Source organism: Channa argus, chromosome 2 (genome assembly GCF_033026475.1).
Source record: "Channa argus isolate prfri chromosome 2, Channa argus male v1.0, whole genome shotgun sequence".
Classification (NCBI taxonomy): domain Eukaryota; kingdom Metazoa; phylum Chordata; class Actinopteri; order Anabantiformes; family Channidae; genus Channa; species Channa argus.
The window spans coordinates 7,509,694-7,530,582 of record NC_090198.1 but is presented as its reverse complement, the minus strand read 5'-3'; the positions used below and the strand labels follow the sequence as shown (position 1 = coordinate 7,530,582).

The window sequence follows — 20,889 nt, the reverse complement described above, 5'->3', positions numbered from 1 at the left end:
AATGTTGAAAACTGAATGTGTCAACAGTTCTTCTTAGGTCATCTAGTCATGTATCATATGTCCTGTAAGTGATGTATGGTTCAAGACTAGATGTCTTGACATGTGAAAGGCCCAACACCTGCAACAGCCAATGTGATATCTGTCTGCCTTGTTAAAGAATTTGTGAGTAAGACCCTAACCTATGATTGTTATAAATAGAACACCAACTAATGACTAATAGTCCAAAATATCAAAACACAAAACAATTAGTAAGCCTGCTGGGGACATGATTTGAGAATCTTCTCAGTCAAAGTCCTGCATGTGGCAAGGAAGCTGGTCCCTAGCCCAGTGCACTTAAGGCAAAAGGATTAGACTCCAGAGTATTATTAGAGCTACTGATTATCCCCTTACCTGATCCGCCTAATTCTAGCTTGAGCCTATTTATTTAGCAGAAAAGTGGAAAAATGTTTGGATTGGGCTGCAGAAAGTGAATTGGCCTTGCTGTGCTTCAGTGGTCTGTCGAGTCCAGCATTGACTCTTTTTGTGTTCTCTGCTGAACTCATTAGGTCCTGGCTTTTTGTCGCCGCCTCCCCCACTGTGGTGTTCATATGATTAATGCACTGCTGACCACTGAAGCCAGAGTCAAGGACTTGTTTTTATGGTTTTATTAAGGAACAGCAAAAAAAAGAAAATTGTATTTTCAAAAAACTGAATAGAATACAAGCTCTCAAAGCCTTCTAGTCCCTTGACTCAAAGATGAATGCAAGCAGGACGATATCTCGTCTCAAAGTTCAACAAATAGGGTTTCCAATCCGTTTGTTCCCATGTGTATAGTAGTAATACGTTTCTTTGGATGTAATTACACACTTACTGCTTCTGACCTTGTGGCCAGAAAATGGCTTTAAGGTCTACGTCCTAGACTGGGAGCGGGGAATCAAACGTGAATTTGAGCTGGCAAAGCCTGCTAACTGATCCTAATGGCATAAGCCCTTGTAGCAGAGGCAAAGCAGTGTGTTTTGTCACTTTACTTCCATTGCTTTTCGTACCTTGTGAAGAGTGATTCCAGGAAGCAGGAGCCTTAGAGCTCAGCAAATGTTTGTCATCATTGGTGCGCCATCTTTGTATTAACTACTGCAAATAGAGAACTGGCACTTTTGGTTGGATGATAAGTATATGTTCCCAAGTGTGATTCAGTGTGTCCGTTCTGTATTCCTGCACTAACCTCCTAATGAGTGGTGGGACTGTCACCATGTCAACCATGCTGTTCTGATGTTGCTAGAGCTGTATGCACCTTTTGTGAAATTGTCTTGTTTATTTTGTTTTGAAATAGATGTAATTGGCAGGCTTTAATTCCCGTTGAATCACTACAGTTTGACCATGGATACATCTCATACGTCTCAGTTTAGTCGGTTACTGTCAGCTAGCAGCAGTTGGCTAGTGTTATACAGAGCTTGAATAAATACTTCACAATAGTAGGTAGGATTTCAAAATTATTGTTAGTCAGTTTTAGTTTAGTTTTACTTAAAGTTGGCATCCTTCATTAGGGCTGCACAGTATATTGTATCAGAATTGCAATGTGCACATTTGTACTATGCCCATCATAGTATGCACAGTATCAAGTTAGGCAAAATATGACAATCAGTAATTATTTGAAAAATAAAAAGGTTGATGTTACTCAACATTATTTTCATGGTTAACAAATGTGTTAATCCACTTTTATTTCCCTCTTCAAAACCGCTTCAGAAGAGTACAGAGCTCACCTGCTAATGTCTTAGGTGCGCTTAAATCAGTTGCATAGCCAGTGTTGTGCATGGACACGCTACAAAAGATCTGTTCATTGAATACGCAATTTTTTTTCAGTGAACAGTCAATTGAATATATCCATCTAAAGAAAGATTCACCAGATTCACCCTTTAAATGCAAGCTAAACGGTGTATTAGTACTGCTTTCGATGATGCCTTACAGTGTCTGGTCTTCTAATTTGTTTTTTTTCTTTACAGTTTCCAGGGACATGAAACTCAATCCACAGCAAGCTCCACTGTATGTAAGTATACTTAGACTTGGAAGCACAGTTCTACTGTTTCTCTACCTGTGTAGGCACATTAAGGTGTACACTGTTAGTCCACCCACAGAGGTTTTCCCTTTGCAAATTGTACTATAACTCTAAGGACTGTATGGGTGTGGTGTGGAGTGTGCACTGTAAAGGCGGGACAGCTTAAACCATTATCATTATTGTTATTAGTAGCATATAGACTTTGATGCTCTAATCTAATTCCTGGAATAACTCCACCTGATTTTGACCTGACTCATAAACTGGAAATGTGGAATAACTGAAAATGACTATAAGGGCGTGCAGATGGTGGTTGACACAACATTAGATTGCATGCAAATAAAAAGGCTATTTAATATACTCTATGCTAGCAGCAAAAAATTCTCATTGTGGGCCTCAGTCATGTTATACATGCTAATTCAAATATGAACCACTTGATGGGCTGATGATATTTTAATAATAGGGCTCCTCTGATTTGTTGGAAAATGACTAACATGAGACAATTTCTTAGTGCATTTTAGTATGGTGACTTCATCTCCTCATATGAGCCCCATGAGACACTAGAAATTTAGTTATTTATACAAGTACAAACTCAAATAGCCAAGAGTTTGTACTTGCCTGATACTAACATAACATAAAATTGAGAGGTAATAATAGTGTACAAAATATGTATATGTATTAAATAGAATCTGTGCTTTAAATTAAAAGTTGGGGTAACTGTGGCTCAGCTAGTAAAAAGGGTGATCGAGTAAAATCAGGGTGATAAAAAAGTATGACTGATTTTACTTTTGAGGCAGTTAGTAAATTTGTCTAAGGATGTGACCTTTTTGTATTAAAAGTTAAAAATAAATAAAGCACTGATGTAAGCACTGATCTCCGGTCACGATAAACCCAAACAATGAGAATAACCACCAAGAAAATCACATGTTAATCAAAGTATCTGAGACATTAACTGATTAACTGACACTAAGTGATCCAAATACTGGACGGCCTGATACACAGTTGTGTTTTGCAGCTTTAAACACATGACCTCAGTGAGAGTAAGGGTCCTTTAAGTAATGAATAATAATTTTACATACAGGCAGGAGTGTTATTCCACCCTTTCGTTACATTTCATTACTTAAATGGAGTCTACACTGTTATGGTGAATTTGAAGTGATTTATTTTTGCCTCAGTTGGTAGAGTGGCCACCTATTGGCTATAGGGTTGGAGGTTCTCGCCTCGCTCTTCCCGACGAAGTGTCCCTGGGCAAGACACCGAACCCTGAGCAGCCCATCCCCCATCCCCAGCTGCGCAGCGCCGTTCCCAAGCTCGGTAGAAATTGGGGAGGGTTGCGCCACGAAGAGCATATGGCGTTGAAATGTGCCAGTTTAACATGGTGACAAATGATCCACTGTGGTGACCCTGAACTCGCAGGATAAGCTGAAAGGAAAAAAAATGCTTATTTTTCATTATTACATATATCTGGAAATAACAGACGATCCCTTACTTAAAGCAGCCAGTAACACCTGTGTTGGTTGATGGTTATTCCTACTAAAATGGCCTACATAATCAAAGTTTAACAGTCACAAGATTTTTTGCCACCTGGTAAAAATGTTAATATCACATACTTGTTTTGTTATTTGTGACCATTGGTAATGTATTTGTTTTGGTGGAGTTTAGCTGCTCACATAAAGCTTAAATTTTGAGTCTGTTTTAATTTACGAGTTTATTGCTGAGACTTCAAAACATTTTAATGTAATAGTGTGTTTTTAATAATTGTACTGTAAGAAAACTAGTTCACTTCTTATTAATGTTAAGGATGACATACTTATACTGCTGTGGCAGTTTAATATAAAATAACAAGGAAGAAGTTAAGGCAACTTCTGGAACTGCAGCAGAGTTTGGCCTGTCAGAAGAGAGAGAGTTAAATTCTGTCTGCGTTTTTGGAAACACACCTTTCAGCTCTGTTTTAAAAAGAAGTAGCATCAGTCGGCACTAAATGATCAACAAAATGTGAAGCTTTGTTAACAACACATAATTTACTACATTCTCACAATATAAATTTGATCAGTAGCTATAGAGAATAAAGTTGATAGCGTGATGAGTGCTTCATTAATGGAGTGGATCCAAGTTGTTAAGGTTTTGTGAAGGAAGTAAACATGTAGGACAGCAGGAAATGTAACAATAATTACCCAAGCTCTAGTCTACCTAAAATTAGAGATTGTGGACAAAGTGAATATGCTGAATGCAGGTCTACAATCACATATGAATTTAATCAGTTTGTTACTGGGCAACACAGAGAAATCAATGTTGTATTTATTTTTCACTTGGCCGATCAAGCAACAGTATTATGCATTCCACTTGCCCGAACATAAAGTTTACCCACCCTGGGCCAGAGGGTAAGCATTAATGTGGAGCCCAGCTCTAACAATGTTGGAGAATTGTTTTTTTTTTTTTTCAACAATTTCTTTTCCAACCTGGTAACTTGCATATACTTGTAGTAAATAAGTAAGAAACCAGTGCAATCAGCTTTTCCTTAGTTTTATTTACAATTTATTCATTAATGTCAGTTAGTATATTTGCTCTGCTTCACTTGCGACTGGACTTTCACTGAACTCTATCACAGCATATTTGCATAAAGTTAAGCTTTCCTCAACATTCCCTGTTGCGTCGCGGGTTTAATTTTGTCTCTGTTTTACACAGTGTAGCTTGGCATACTGAACGACTCTGCAAAGTTTCCATTGAAACTGAACGGCCGCTATTGATGGCCAGGGCAGATATCACGTGGTGTAATTTTACCTTTCCGCAGTTCAGCTACCGATGGCTGAGAGCTATTCTGGACCATTTTGAGTCCAGTGAAACTGCCAGAACACAACTTGTAAATAAAGTTATCTGCACACCACCACCCCTGAACTATGGCTTCATTAGAGCCCTGCTACAGAAAATTTGGGATCCATATATTTGAATATTCTGAAGTTTTCACCATTGTCTCCAAGCCTTGTTACCTTTTCTTGTCATATTGGATGTGTTGCTGACTGGAATGTGCGGTGTACTGTGATGCAGTCTACTGCATTATTGGATGGTGGTTTAAATGTTCAAATTAATTTCCTGTGGCATGGGCAGAGTTTTTCATGCCAGTGTGTTGAAGTCTATTCTCGAGATGTGTTTTTCTGTAATGTTTATTGAAACATGTTTATCTTATCTAGTGGACAGAAAAATATCTAAATAGGCAACTAAAAAAAAAAAAGCAAGGTCAAAGTTGTTAACTATTGAAATATGCTCTAGCTTGATATTAGCTACTATTTAACTATTGATAAACTCAAACTCAAACATGGACAATAGAAAAAAGGTAGCTAAATAAACTGACACACCAATAGATGGAAAGCCTCTGTATTTAACTAGCTATAATGTTAGAACCATAGATTATATGGTCAGGACAAACGGCAACATATCAAACATAGCCAACGTGTCATGTGATCTTATGTGACATCAGTAAAAACAACCTCAGTGGTGGTGACAAAGTAGAGTGTTATATCATTTAGTAGGCAGAGAATGACTTTAAATAGCTCTATTAAAAATTAGTTTTTTTTTCATAGCAGGTGCTGCTGTTCAGCCGAACTGCTTTTCTGATCAGAAACTCCTGTTTCTGATGCTTTTTACATTCTTGGCATTTAGCATTAAATGTTATCTAGAGAGGCTTGTAATAAAATGAGCCAGTAGGGGTTCAATGTCGAACACAGGACACATGACTGTGGGCATGGAAGCAGTTTAATGGTACCTGTGACCTCTCTCCTATAAGATTGTCTCCACTGCACTGCTGCAGGGATAACAGATGTTCTAGATGTAAGCAGTCTTTGTAAACTGGAATTTCTATGTAGTTTAATTACTGACAATTTTGCATGTCAATGATTCATGCAAGGATGTGATTACATGAATCCCGCTTTTTGAATGAATCTATACGATTCCCAGAAATTAGTGGGAACACATAGGGTAGCCACATTAAAATCTGCAGTATTCCTCTTCCAAGAAAACCTTCTAATGTCCTAACATACTGGCCAAATCATACAATATGTGTAAATGCCTGCAGGGATGAATCACACTGTCAGGAATAGGTAACTATAAACCTTTAACTTTCTTTACAGAACATCACCTCTGACATTTTGTTCATAGTACATTTGCTTTATTGTTATTACAGTAGTTTCAGTGAAACTGGACTGAAACAAAGCCAGAATTTTTTTAAATGTGGGATATTTTGAAAATTGACAGTTTGGGTACAGTGAACCACATTGTGCTGCCTACAGTCAGAACCCCAGACAGGGAAGATTATTAATTAACATTGCAAAATACATCCTGAAATCTTAATTGAAAAGGAGCCTTGCCGAAGATTGTTGAACAGTACGTGTCAAAGCACAAGCCTGGATTCACATACACATTTGCTCTGTTTAAAGCGATGCAAGAGCTGCTTTGGATTTTTTTCATAGAGGCAACAGCACAATCAAAATATCAACGACTTGTCACCCCAGAGGAATGTTTTCAGCACGTTGATTTTGGCATGAGTTTTCACAGCGGAAGCCCTCCCCCAGGACAGCCCCCCCCCCACCCTTTTTTTTTTCCTTTTTCTTTTCTTTTTTTAAAATCCAGCTTTGGGATCAGAATAAAGGTAGATTTTGGTGGCTGGGCAGGGCCACCACTAGTGGGTTGGGATTTGAACCCCCAGCCTTCTGCATCCCGACCCAATGTTCTACCACAGTGCCACTAGGGAACAGGTGTTTAATTTTCATTGACCCAGTTTTATAAATCAGAAAAGTTATCAGAGTAGTGATTATTTAATCTCTGGTCATGATGATCTTCAGGTAAACAGCAGAAAGTCAGTATTCATGATACAATTAATACTCAGTAAAAGTTTCTCTGAACAAGGCCAAAAATCAAACACCAGTCTTACTTAGTTATCTAAACCCGCTACAGTTGTTGGATGTGTAGAAAGGGCTAAACTCACATGCATATTTAAAACGAGGGGGTTGGGTTCATAGCCTCCAGCTGTTCTTTTGATGTTGCTTAAAAGCCGCCTGTTCCTTGTTGAAGCTCCATGATTAGCAGGTCAATACCCCAGCAGGTCACTTTGTTAAGTACTTATTACCAGCAGACAGCACCGTCATACTGTGTGGCTGAAAGACATCCATTTGTGCATGTCAAACAGCTTTAAAACTGCAAGGTTGTTTTTTTGTTATGTTTTTTCCTTTCTTCAATTTGTGTGAGTTTTATTTAAACATAGTTTGCAATGGTTGCTAACACTGTGCAACTGGTGGCCCCAGCAAATGTTTTACGTCTCAGTTTCCCTGTCTCCAAAAGGACAGAGGGTGGTCTCATTCAATTACTCTATACTTGCTTTACTTTCTCATCTGATTTCAGGTATTTTAAAAAAACCCGGTTGCTTATAACAACATGATCGGTGGACAAAGATTTGTACAAAAGAAGACTGTTGCTATCAGAAGTCATTTAAACTGCTGTCTATATGCAGCAGGTTTTTGTTGTGACTGAAGATTCTTCCCACCTGCCCTTAGGAGTAGAAAGTAAATCATTTGTTCTGTTGTTTTGTCTTTTTTTCACAGTGAGGATGTGGAACTTATTTCACACTAATATGTTTTCATTTTCACATGGAGTGCAAGCTCACAAATCCACTGAGGTACCAATCTGTTCGGTGGTACCAAACCCTAATTTCCAATCTGGGCCCAGGATAAGAGATGAGTTTTTAATGGAGAGAATGTCATGCCTGCTGGCTTCCACCCATCTATAACTCATTTATACCGGTGCCTCTGCTTTGCTTGTTAAAGCTAAGGCTCTCTGTGCATAGCAAACTCTGCATCCTTCATGCTTCAAGTCAATGTATTCAGTCCTGGCTCTCAGATGGTTACTTCTGGCTGTTTCTCTTCCTTTGGCCTTTGTGCTATGGTCATCTTTCAACACATTTTCCCCCCTCACATTGCTCAGCAGCAGGAGTGAATTGCTAAATAGGGACTTGTCAATCCCATAGCTTCTGGCTAGCTTCACTGATGTCAACCTGCTGATTGCCACCCCCCCCCCCCCCCCCCCGTATGAAATGAGGCCCTGTGGCTACAACTTTATAAGAAGAGGAAGCACCTTTAACTTTGTTTAGCTCGCTCTCCCCACTCTGGTCCTTGATGGCTGAGACATCAGGCTGTTTATGTTGAATAGTGTAAAGATTGCAACACTGTTCAGATTAAGTGGGATGGAAAGTGCAATTATCCATCCTTGGTGTCAACAAGCTGCAGGCCCCCAGTGGAAAACGGCTAATTCTGAACAGTATCTCTATTTTCTCATTGTCCTTCCTCCTCTGTCTGTCCTCAGATGACACCACATCATACCCCACAGTACTCAACCACAAAACTTCCAATTGTGACTCTGGGGGGGGAAAAAATGCAGACTGCACAATGAGCATATACATGTTGTTTTTTTGTTTTTAAACAATGGAATCACTCGACTACAACAGCAGTCGAGTGATAAAAACATCATCAACACACCCACTTGCCCGCTTTTAGTCCTCAAAGTGATTCAGGACAGAGCTGTGTGTTATACACACAAGCTCATGGACATTGCACTATGGGGCTTGAAGGATATAGTCCAGATAATCTCTGCAGCGTTTCAGTCAGACCTTTGCAATTACACATGCAACCCCTCCTATAAAATTCCGGATAAGTGCATGAGTCCAGTGCATGACTGAACCGGACTCAATACTCCCATACCTTTTACAACCTCTGAGTAGCAGTTGTTTGTTTGCTTGTTTTAATTTCAGTCTACTCATTCATTGCATAATGTTTCCAAGTCTACTAGATTGATGGTTGTCTGCTATGTGATATTTAGTTCTGGAGACTGGAAAGGCTATGGTAAAACATTCACCTTATTTAAACCATTGAATTGACTTGGCTTTGGCCATGGTATCATTGTCTTGTTGAAGTATCCTTTGCCCCCTTTTAGCTCGTTGACTGAGAGTAGGATGCTTTTCTTTATTTATTCTAATATTGGGCTATATACATTCTGCTTTAACTTTATGCAGAGGTCTAATGCCTGATGCAGACAGACACCCCCCAAAACCTCAACAAGCCACCGTCATAAATGACTGGAAATGGTGTTTCATATAGTTATTTTCCTTTTGCCACACATACATGCAAATTATGGCCAAATGCACCAATCAGCAATAACTGAAAGACTACCCTCCTAATATTGAGTAGTTTTGATGGGAATTGTGTTCCTAAAATGGGGTGGTCGTACCTCAGTTGGTAGCGCAGTTGTCCAGGAACCATTGGGAGCTCTGCTGTGCAAATCAAAAAATTATTTGGATATAAAGCCACGGCGCCGCTTCATGCTAAAGAGACACAGAGGCTGCTGTTCTGAGGACAGAGATGCTAAACGCAGCTTGGAGTTTGAATAGTGTTGCCAACACCTCGCTTTGAATGTGAATCCCCACTTACATTTGTAGTCTAGTGTAAAAGTAAAAATTCATTCTTTTTCAGCAGTACAGTGTTAATTAGAAATTATGCAAGTGTCAACACTTCAACAAAGTTACAGTAGAGTCACACATATAAAGTCCCTCTGCAATATAAGTCACAGGAGCAGTTACATGACTGAAAAAGCACAACTTATACCTCTGAAAATACAATAAAATAAATACAGATTTGTCTGCTTTTTGATCAAAGGCAGATGTTGCTTCCTGGTTTGTTTTTCCCGCAGTGTGTATGCATATAAGAGGTGACTGACTGCAGAGTGAGGAAAGAACAATAAGAGATGCAAAACAGTTCGATTTCACACTGCACATTGCCTGAATTTATAGAAAAATGTCACTTGAAAGCTACTTATTCAGACTTCTCTGAACCATTTATTGTGAGTTCCAGCCCTTTTATTTACTACTTTTTCTGCTCTTGCAAAAAGATTATTAGAAAAAGAGATGCGTGTACATCGCAAAGAAATAGGCGTTCTCAAGAGGAAATCAGGTTTACTGAATCCTTTACCCAGATTATAAAAACCAGGTTTCATGTGTACAAGAAAGTTAATCAGCTTACTTGAGATAACCCGCTGTAACATGATTACTTAAGTGCCTGGAAACACACTCAAGGTCCTGGATGGCCCTTGCTGCAAAGAATGAGACACTGCAGGTTATCCCTTTCAATTATGTTAAAGAAAACTGTAAAATCAGACTGTTTAGCATACTCATTGTTCATATTTTCAAACACTATGGTTTTACTTTTAAGGTTATAAGAGAAAAGGCCATGAGTTTGAGTCAATTTTATTTATATAGCACTTTTCATACACTGTGGCAATTTAAGGTGTTTCACAGTCATACAAGCAAATCGATCAATATTATAAAATCAGATCTGCTTAAAACAACATCTCCGCGTCTGACACCTTCCTTTGTTAATCCCCCAAAACAGATCAGGAGAAATTCTCCCAAAAAAACTTTTAGGGGGGGAAAAAAGAAACCTCAGGATGAGAAGAGGAAGACCAGTGTCATTTAAAAAAAATCCTATCTCAGGTAATATCTCCTAGGGTTTTCTGAAATGTAAAGATTGGCAAATACAGAATATAAAATTAGCAACCAATAGTTGTCAACCTGTAACTCTTCTTAAGGATGTAGTTAAAATACAAACACCTTGGCTTTAAAGTAATGCCTGTTTATTACTGTTGGCAGTAAGCTAGCTAGCAAGCTACTAAAGCAATTGGTTGCTTGGTTACAATTTTTAATACATTGAGTTTGTGTACTCTCTTTAATCATGCTCTGACTACAATCCATATACTACAATCCATGCTGCAGCCCAATGCACCCTGAAGGTCATTGTTTTGGAAAGTGTAGCAGTGGAATGTGAATTACTGATTACTCAAAAGCTGCTCTTTACCATAGAATCGCAACACTGTTTTATGGTCTTTCTTCTCTTTTGTGATTTTAACCCGACTGAGCTCCCTGCAGAAAGTCAAGCTGCTCCTCCACGCTTTATCAATGTCTGTGTGTTAATAATGTCATGTGTAGCTTTTTGACGTCAATAAATCTTTACCATATTAACTTTGAGGCATTAGTGTAATTGCTATAAACAAGTGTGGTGCTGTGACGACAGGGAGCCTTCGTACAGCATTTAACACTCTGGCCCAGTTTGGGATCCACATGTTCGGTAAATGTGGTTCTTAAGGATTTCATAGCAAGCCTTGTCTTAAATGCATGAGATAAAACTGCTGGAGAAAATATATGTAGATCAGATAAATCACATCCAAAAGCTTTGACAGTACATTTGGACGCCTATTTAGAGCTGGGTGCTTCTTACTGGATCAGTCAAACTGGATTTTAGTGTGAGAACAGGGTGTGTATGCCTCTTCATTAAGCCTAGATTAAAATATTTTGTTTGTTTTTACAGAACCAGATATAGTTTTCCTGAAACATACCTTAGTGTTTGATAGTTTGAACACTCATATGAACAAGCCGCACAGATCAAGGAAATAGAAAAATATGTTATAATCCACCATAAAAACAATCCACCATAACAATACACAAAAATGTAATCCAACCAATGATTTCCTATAATTGTATGCAGTAAAATATGATACATCTCTATTTGTTGTTGGATTTTTGCTCTTTAGTTCCTGCCTTTTTTTGTGTTCTTTTTCTTTTCTGTCTTGCTTCTTGTCACTGTGTGCCTATCTCTGCAGGGGCGGTGTGTTATTACAGTTCAGCTCAATGATGAAGAGCTGGCTGCTGATGAGGGCGTGGACTACTTCCTGCTATTTTCTGGCAGCTCACAAAGACACCTGACCAGCACCATAAGGAGCAGTTATGACACCTTAAAGGCACTGTGCCCTGGTAAGCCACACCACCCACAACGTGTTGCAGCTTCCTTGTCACCTCTAGTGGACCTGTGGGAAGGCAGCTCCACCTACAGCATTTAGGTTAAATCTATTTTTAATTCTGCTGTAATGTTGTCCTGTGATAACTGGTACCAGTCCTTGCTGGCAAATCCTCTTATTTACCTACATTTGTGTGGGTAAATAAAAAGTACATGCCATTATTGTTTACAAAATGCAGCATCAAACCTCAAATTTGCCCACCAGTAACAAATAACACTGGGAAAAAATAGAATAATTAAAGAAAAGTGAAAACAGAGTTAGATCTATAGTGGTGAGTCCTTTGTAGCTATCTTGTGCTGTAGCAGAAAGTAAACATTTTGTGTTGCCAACACATATTAAAATATCAGACTGTTTAAAGAAGTAGTTGTAATTAAAAAGGGAATGGTGCTATTCTACCCTGAAATCACACAGAAAGCATAGGGCAGGTAGGAGTTATTATAGTTCAGGAAGAAAGTCAAAGTAATAAATGATTAATCCTCCACCACCCCTGTCTTCGTTTTTAAATCAACATTTAATGTGTCTTGAAGTAAGAGAAAACACCTTACTTCAAGATCTCTTTAGCCTGTATCATTGATAATTTTTCTTGGAGCACTTCCCGATTACTACAGTACTTGAATGAGCAATAACTGGTAACACAGAGGTCAAGGTTCAAAGTTTATACATGGTGAAAAAGAATACTTATGGCCCTGTTAAAAAAAACAAAAAAAAAAGGGGATGGTAGAAATATTCCAGGAAAATATGAAGGAAACAAATATGAAACATGTTGTTGAACTAATTTTGTGTTTGCTTTCTGGACAGGAAAAAAGAAGGCAGGCCATGATAAACAGTGTTATCTTGTTAAGAGCTCGACTGAATTACAGCCGTCTGGGGAGGGGGGGTTGTTACTCTGCTAACAGATTAGCTCTGCTTCACTGCTTCCTTCATCAGGCTCACATTGCTCAGAGCGCCAAAGGACAGATCCTGTGACCAAATGGAAGGTTGCAGGCATGGGAAAATCACTGCAGATCAACGGAGTCTCTACTTTAGCATAGACTGAGATGTCATTGAGCAAAGCGTTAGAACCTTCATATTTGATGCGGTGCCCAGTCACTAACTGACAGTATTTGTAGAGACAACACAGTCACACATTAAATAAAAGGTGTGTTGCTGTAAATAAATGGGGCTGATATGGTAGAAATATTGTTCTAGTTGCAGATGGGATTTACACTTCTGTGTTTTTGTGGTGGTAGGTTATTTAGGACAACTTCTTATTGTACACATTTGTAATATATATTTTTAATGTTTTTTTATGATGTTGGTTTTGTTAATATTTGCTTTGTGATTGTGTTCGTTTATTTCATCACCTCTCCGATATAATCCTGGCTCAAGTACCAAAGATAATACAATACATAGATTGTACAGTAGAATAGAGCAATGCCCTGAGATGAAAGAATCTAACAATGGAATAGCGCAGCAAGAGGAGCATGGCACAGTTTAGTGGGCTGTGGGTCAAGAGTTTGTGTCAGTGGGAGGACCTGGCATTTATTGATGAGGCCAAAAACAATCAGGAAGAAAATGTTCTTGTGGCATAAGGTTTTGTTCTTGATAGACAACAGCCTCTTGGCAAAGGGAAGTTTAACAAACAGTGTCTGTCCATGGTAGGAGACGTTGGCCATAATCTTCCCTGAACGCTTTAGGCTTCCTCGAGCCATGCAGAACCTGCAGTGAGAGCAGCTTGCAGCCGATCACCCTTTCTTCTGAGTGAGAGGCTGATGCATCATGTACTAAATTGCTTATGCGAAAAACACACTTATCAGTACTGTATGAAAAACCAGTTTACAACACGTGATAGACTTGATCATAAACACAGACAGACTGAAAAATACAAGTATGTAATGTAATATACCGTAAGTACACAACATTCTTTGTTTTGTCCTCATTCCTTTTTTCCCTTTCCTTTCCTCTGTCTTCTTTTCCTCGTCTTACCTCATAGCTCATGACTGCTGTGAGATGGTGTTGGTCACCTTGTGTTCTACAAGCCGAGGTGTCCTAGAGGCTACTGTGGACCTAAAGGCCCGTCAAGGTCATGCTGCTCCGTTGGCTGAACATCATTTCAGCTTTGTTCAAGATTTGGCTTTTGACATGGCCCAGTTCCTGGTAAGCAGCAAGACTAGTTATTTCTGTTTTAAAAGTAGTTATAAAACAACTGGAAAAATGTAAGCATGTCACAGAAGAGGAGATGAGTGGTTACCAGTGGTTACAAGAGATGCAGCAATGCGGGCAGATTGACAATAAACCAGAAGGTTGTCAAGTTATTTGTTCCCTGACAAGGATTGATGTCTCACAATATTTAGTTAGTTACTTATCTTCAGGATAATTTATCATCTCACATAAGTGTAATAGTTTTCTTTGTCAGGACGAACAAGAAATCCCTTCCTAAATTGAGTACATCTACTTCACTAAGCCTCAACTCCACGTTTATAAAGCCCATCTCATTTTTAAAATTACCCATCACACAGGCGAGCACAGCGGGCCGGCCTGACGGTCTCGACGGGGCACTGCTGCTGGATGAGTGTCAGATTCCCCTACAGGAGTGTGAACGTCTGGATGAGAGCCTGGCGCTGGCCCTACAACACCTGGTATTGCCTCCAGGATGGAGCTTACTGGGAAACAAACTAACCAACAGCAATGGTGAGACTGGCGTACAGTAGATTGTCCCTAACATGTCATTTATTTCAAATTGTAAAATGTCTAAGAATCAATGTGTCCCTGCAACGATGTTGCAGAAACATACTGACAAATTATAGTTGTATATGGTACAAATAGATGAGGCCAAAAACAATCAGGAAGAAAATGTTCTTGTGGCATAAGGTTTTGTTCTTGATAGGAAACAGCCAGTCCATTTGATGTCCAGGCCAACTGCTCTGGACATTCATGCTTTCTTATACAGCTCCTCCAGCTTATTGTATGTTGTAAAAGAGGAATATCGACCGACCACTGTGTAGTTGATATGTAATTTTGCTAAGCCCTTTGCCAGCAAGCTGCAAAATGCAAGCAAAATATCTATTAAAATAAAAATACAAATCAAGGGGCAGAGGCTTGTGGTTTCTACATATAATTTTTTCACCCTAGGAGTCTCAGTTTGTTCTCAGACCATACATGTAGGGTCCTAAATGTGAAATCCTTTACACATATCCTTTTATAGTGTGTAAATGGACATGCCACCGTAGCAATGAATTGTCTACATTCTGCTAGGCCAAGGCATAGTTTACATGTACTTCCACAGAAATGCAACTAAAAGTAAAAGCTACAGCTGGGACAGAGATACACCACGAGAACTGTTATTGTTTACATTGCTTGTGTTTTTTCTCCCACAAGTTTCTGATTCCAGTTAAGATTGCTCATAATGAAAATTACATAACCAGTTTGAGGAAAGGCTCAGCTGCTCATTTCAAAACCATCTCCATTGAAAACCTTCTGCCATGAATTTTAACAGGGTGGCTAAACAACAATAGTCTTCTATTTAGTAATGAGATCATGTGGAATAGATGGATTTAAAAAAAGAAAAATAAACAAAAACAGGGAACTAAGTGTAACCCACAGTTATTCTGCATCACAAAGTAAATGAATAACTGTGACCCAAAGCTAACTACCATTAACCTCTTGTACCAAGTCTAAACCCAACTTGGAAGCAGTAGCCAAAACAATCTTTATAGATATCAGCATATGAAAGTGCTTGTGAGTGTGTACTAAATTACTGAATTATATATTTTCTAATCTCTTGTAAACCTTTTTAAGCAGTGTTTGACACTCCCGAAATAATGGAGGCCATGCACATCACACTGCAAGTATAAGGAAGATATAGTCTGTGTAATTATATTTACAGGACCTGAACATGAAAGCATTTGTCTGTATGGACATTCATGTAACACTGATGTTGGTATGAATAAACCAAGTATCTCTGTGCTTCAGCTCAGCAAGACAGCTGTTTGGGCTGTGACAAATGGCTATGTCAGTGCAAACAAACATACGTTTTTATTAAAATGTAAGTGCCAATTTTCTCCAGCCATTGACTCTGATGACTTTAATCAGTTAAAGGAAGCCAAATGAGCTGATGGCGATGATAAACTCTGCAAGATAATTGCTCTCTGTGAAGCACCATAAACAAGACTTTTGGGAGTAGTTAGACCGCAGCCTCTGCCTCTGGCTGCTGTTAAGATAATAGCTTATGGTTTAACTTGGACTTGGATGTTAGACCAAACCAGTAGAACCAGCATGATTTTAGACATAACGGACAAATAATTAGCTGAGAAAACTCTGTACAATACTCCTTAAAATGTTTTATTCATTAATATTTTAGTACCTGGAAAAACAAAATAATCAAATCCAATTGTCAGTAATGACCTCCTGTCCGATTTAGATCAGAGCCACTTGTTGCTTTTGTGAAATGTGTTTTGGCTTTTTAGAGATGGATGGATACAACCCTACTTCCAAAAGTGGGGAAGATGTGAAAACGTAATTAAAAGCAGAATGCAATGATTTGCAAATCTCATCAATGATAGAGGAGCATTTGACAATTAATTAGGTTCATTGACAATAGGTCAGTAACATGACTGGGTGTTAAGGAGCATTTCAAAGAGGCACAGTTCATTGTTTCATCCACAAATGTAAGTTAAAGCTGTATCCTGCAAAGAAGAAGCCATATGTGAAAACAATCCTGAAATGCCACCATGTGAAACATGTGTTCTCACATCGGGAAAAGCACCATCAATGCTGAAATGTACATAAAGGTTTTAGAGCAACATATGCTCCCATCCAGACAACGTCTCTTTCAGGAAAGGCCTTTCATATTTCAGCAAGACAATGCTAAAACACATACTGCATCCATCACAACAGCATGGCTTTGCAGAAGTCCAGGTGTTGAACTGGCCTGCCTGCAGTCCAGAACTTTTATTAATTAAAAACATTTGGCGCATTATAAAACGTAAAATCCAGCATGATAGGCCCAGGACTGTTGAGCAGCTAGAATCCTACGTCAGACAAGAATGGGACAACATTCCTCTCCTAAAACTCCAGGAACTGGTCTCCTCACTTTCCAGAGATTTACAGACAGTTTTTAATGGTTGGAAAATGGTTAACGTCATCCTCTTGCTCCCATCAAATTCAAAATGAGCTAATATTTTCCATGAAATATTACAGTTTACCAGCTTCAAAATCTGATATGTTGTTTATCTTTTACACATCTTCCTAACTGTTTTGCAATTGGGGTTGTACTTGTTTTGAATTGCCAGTCAGTTGTTGTGTTGTTGATGTGGAAGGAAGCTTCCAGCTGTGGTGAGTGATGTGCGCTCTAATAGGCTCTGCTTCACAATATGTCACCACTTCAATTCAAGACGCTCAGCTGCAGTGAACTGTGGGGAGGGAAGAGGAGTGTGACTGTTCTCTATTTATCAGATCTGTCAGATGATGGATTGCAGTAGACTATAGGTAGAGGTGATGGTGGTTTATCTCAGTCATCCTTCACGCTGTGGACACGCAGCAGTCACTGATCTCTCCATAGCCAGCCATTTATTGTCCTTTGGTGTATTAAAAAAGCTGAACGCCCAAGTAATTCACTAGTTAGGAACATTGTGTCAAATTGTCCATTGACTGTGGTTTGTGTATTAGTATGTAGTGATTGTTTGTGATCTGATCTGTTGTGTCCATTTTAATTTTTAGCACTCTACTAATTGTTTACATCATTCATTGTCAAGACTGTCTAGAGTCATTCTGTCAGCTCTGTGAGATGCTTTGTGGTAAATGTAGTGCTTGGTATGCTAACATGCTTGCAGTGACCATGCAAACGTGCTAATGATTAGTAGATAAAATGTGCACTGTACTCATCATCTTACTTCACAATATTAGCATTGTTAGCATTGCTTGTCACCTTTTTTGGGTTTAATAGCAAAATGCAACGTTCAGCTCAGGAAACACATTTTTCTGTTTTTTATTTTTCTTTAAGATTAATAAATAAGAAAATAACCTGACTAGCTAGGATTTCTGCAATGGAGCAGCGAACATGTATTTGGTGAACATGGTGAGCCATTATACTGTACACAGTTTCTCTATTGCAGCATGTAGCTGTTACTACTTCCCAGCTACACCTCCCAAATGCTGTACGAGCCTCTCTTTTTGTTTATGTTGTGTATTGGAAGGTTAGTTAGTTTAAGGAGTATACGTATAACCGTATTGATTATGTCATTAATGACATCACATGGCTTTGATGTTTGCCTTTTATAAATTGCCTAGTTTATCTTTTATTAATTAGATGTCTAGGAAACAATGAATAACAAGGGGATTTTTTTAGAAGAGAGGCAGTTTGACTCAGTTATTGAAGGAAACAGACGTGGACAACGAGAGACAGTAACTAAAGCAAAGGAACTGACTACAAGGTAGTGGGGACCGCAACAACCTTGCAAAGTTGTTTTCACATGGGCCAAGAGTCAACAATATAAAAAGGCCAAGAAACTTTTAAAGGAGACGATGAATTTAAAATGTCTGTAGCCTACATGGATAAGGCCTTAAGTTGGAAAACAATTAAAGTTGAGGATGGTGAAGCGCTCAACTCATTCGCTCTTTTCCTGACTATTTGTGTAAACGCAATGACAGATTTGGAATATATGGAAGAGCTTAAAGCTGCATCCAATAGGCAGGCGATTGTTTCTAAGCTTCCATATAAGTTAAAAGAGGTGGAGGTGGTGGCTTATGATATCTATAAGAAAAACGAGCATACGGCTACATTTAAAGACCTAGGGATTGCCAAGTCGCACTATACCCTTACTTTGGGCACATAATAGACAAACCTAAAAAACACATAAGGTGTCCTTCAAGTTTTAATCCAGGGAGGGACGGTGGTAGTAAAAAGAGCTTCACCACCGCTGCAAAGCGAGTGAATATTCAAAGGGATGTGAGTGTAGAGCCCGGCTCTAACAAGAAACATCCTTCTAGTACCATAGAAGCTTCACCTAAGTTTTGTCCTTTATGTCGTGAAGAACATTCCTTTTGAACACTGTACAAAACTTCATAATTATTCTTACAAGGATAAGAGCAAAAAAACCTAAAAACACTCAAATCTAAACTCTAGGCCGAAAAACTCATGGCTGTTATTGCTGCGGGTTTTCCTGCTCCTATTCGTTACCCCACATTCTAGTCCGACACAGTTTGACCAAGTGGAGCATTAAATGTGACCAATTAGCCAGCAGGGTTCATCAGGGCTGGCTAGTTCAGTCAGGCACACAGTAAATGGAATGAAACCTGTCATCAGTAGACATAACTCGTTGCAAATGATAAAAACTAAAATTCGGTTTTGACCCAATTCTTTTGCTTTTTTATTTTTTTTTATTATTATTATTTTTTTACTGTTTGCTATGTAAGACGTAGTTAGAACGTCCTGGAAAAAAAATCCACAGAGGAAACTGCAAGAAATCACAGATGAACTGGAAGATAGAGTTGCTTGTCTGTCTACCTGAAAAAGGATTTTCCTATTTGCTCAAATAAAGATGTGGTTTTGTGTTTGGGTAGTAAAGGAACAAAATCCTCGAATTCACAGGATAGAGGATAACCTGTTATCTTTGTACTGCACAACAGTGAATAGACACTGTACAGTACTGTAGCTCTTTCATCTTTCCTAATCCTGTAGTTTCTAAAGTTATAGCCACCAATTCTGATACTGTAATGCAGTGTACGGATTACTGAAGTACTACTATGATTTTACAAACTACCCGCTACCCTCTAGCATGTACATGTTCACAGTGAAATTACCATATGTTGAAGTACCGATTATACTTATCAGTTCCAGGAAAGTTTTTCTCTTATCTCATGGTGGCCTTTTAAATTGACAATCAATTTGCCAGTCCCAGTGCAGACAAGATTAGGCAACTCCTGTGTGTGTCCCCATTACGGTCTTTGTGGATGGGTACCAGAGGGAGGGGAGGTGAGGTTCTGTTTGCAGTGTTTGATCGTGTTAGTAGGACTTTGACTAATGAATGCAGCCAGTAATGGTCTTTAATTAAAATGTGCATGTCTCACCTCTGTTAAAAAGAAATGGTCTAGTTAAGTTCATCACACGCATCATTACTGCTGTTGTTACCATGATTCGTTTATTGAAATATTAGGCTTTTCCATATTAACAGTTATTCAAGTAGTGTCCTATGGAAATTCAAAAGCTTGACATGTTCAGTTTTAAAATGCTGTCAACTGTTCTCTTTAATCTAAAAATAACAGTATGACCTATGTGTGCAGATCCACTGTGACTGACTGACTGACAGCCAGCTATTTTATCAGTCTGTAAATGTATAAAGATCTGTTGTTTACTGGGTCACCATGGACCCTGTACTAGTTTAGTTAGGCAACACAGTGGTGTTGCCAAGCTGCCACAACTGATGGTATGTCTGCTACTGCAGCAGAAATTGGCTGCCTGGCCTGCTGCACTCCTCTGCTTCTCAGTCTTTTGAGCTTGTTCTGTCTTTCAGTAATAATTTCTTTATTGTGCTCTATTCCACAGACCTGAATCCTCAGGAGACTCTGCTGCATTTTGCAGCCCGTCGAGGTCTGTTTCGGGTTGCGCGTTTCTTGTTGCAGCAGCCTGGAGCCAGAGAATCTCTGCAATTGGTCAACAGACAAGGCCACACCCCGTCTGACATTGCTGCTTCACGAGGACATGAACGCGTCTATGAGCTCCTCACAAAGTAAGCTCAAAGTCAGTGTTTCCCCTAATAATTTTTCAGGTATGGGGGCAAGACGATGATGGAAGTGTTGCACAACATTTTTGGTCAGCAAATGGTAAGTATTAATAAGATGTATTTACTGCACGCCAATAATTTCTCATCTCAATTAAAGCCCTCTACGATTGCTGAATGCATATACGCCAGAATATTCTTACCAATTATTATTATTATTATTATTATTATTATTATTATTATTATTATTATTATAAAAGACAATGTTTAACTGTGCTA

The 20,889-nt window shown here is 38.8% G+C and overlaps 1 protein-coding gene across 10 annotated transcripts in view; it reads left to right on the top strand.

The window, feature by feature from the left end:
• Nucleotides 1-20,889, top strand: part of LOC137111107 (A-kinase anchor protein 13) — a 100,790-nt gene that overhangs the window by 19,420 nt on the left and 60,481 nt on the right. For all 10 annotated transcript variants that reach the window (XM_067495069.1, XM_067495072.1, XM_067495071.1 and 7 more), the window contains exons 2-6: nucleotides 1,980-2,023; nucleotides 11,720-11,870; nucleotides 13,887-14,050; nucleotides 14,413-14,584; nucleotides 20,436-20,619. In XM_067495069.1, coding sequence (XP_067351170.1) covers nucleotides 1,991-2,023; nucleotides 11,720-11,870; nucleotides 13,887-14,050; nucleotides 14,413-14,584; nucleotides 20,436-20,619 — 704 coding nt within the window. In that variant the 5' untranslated portion in view covers nucleotides 1,980-1,990. The remainder of the gene's footprint in view (nucleotides 1-1,979; nucleotides 2,024-11,719; nucleotides 11,871-13,886; nucleotides 14,051-14,412; nucleotides 14,585-20,435; nucleotides 20,620-20,889) is intronic.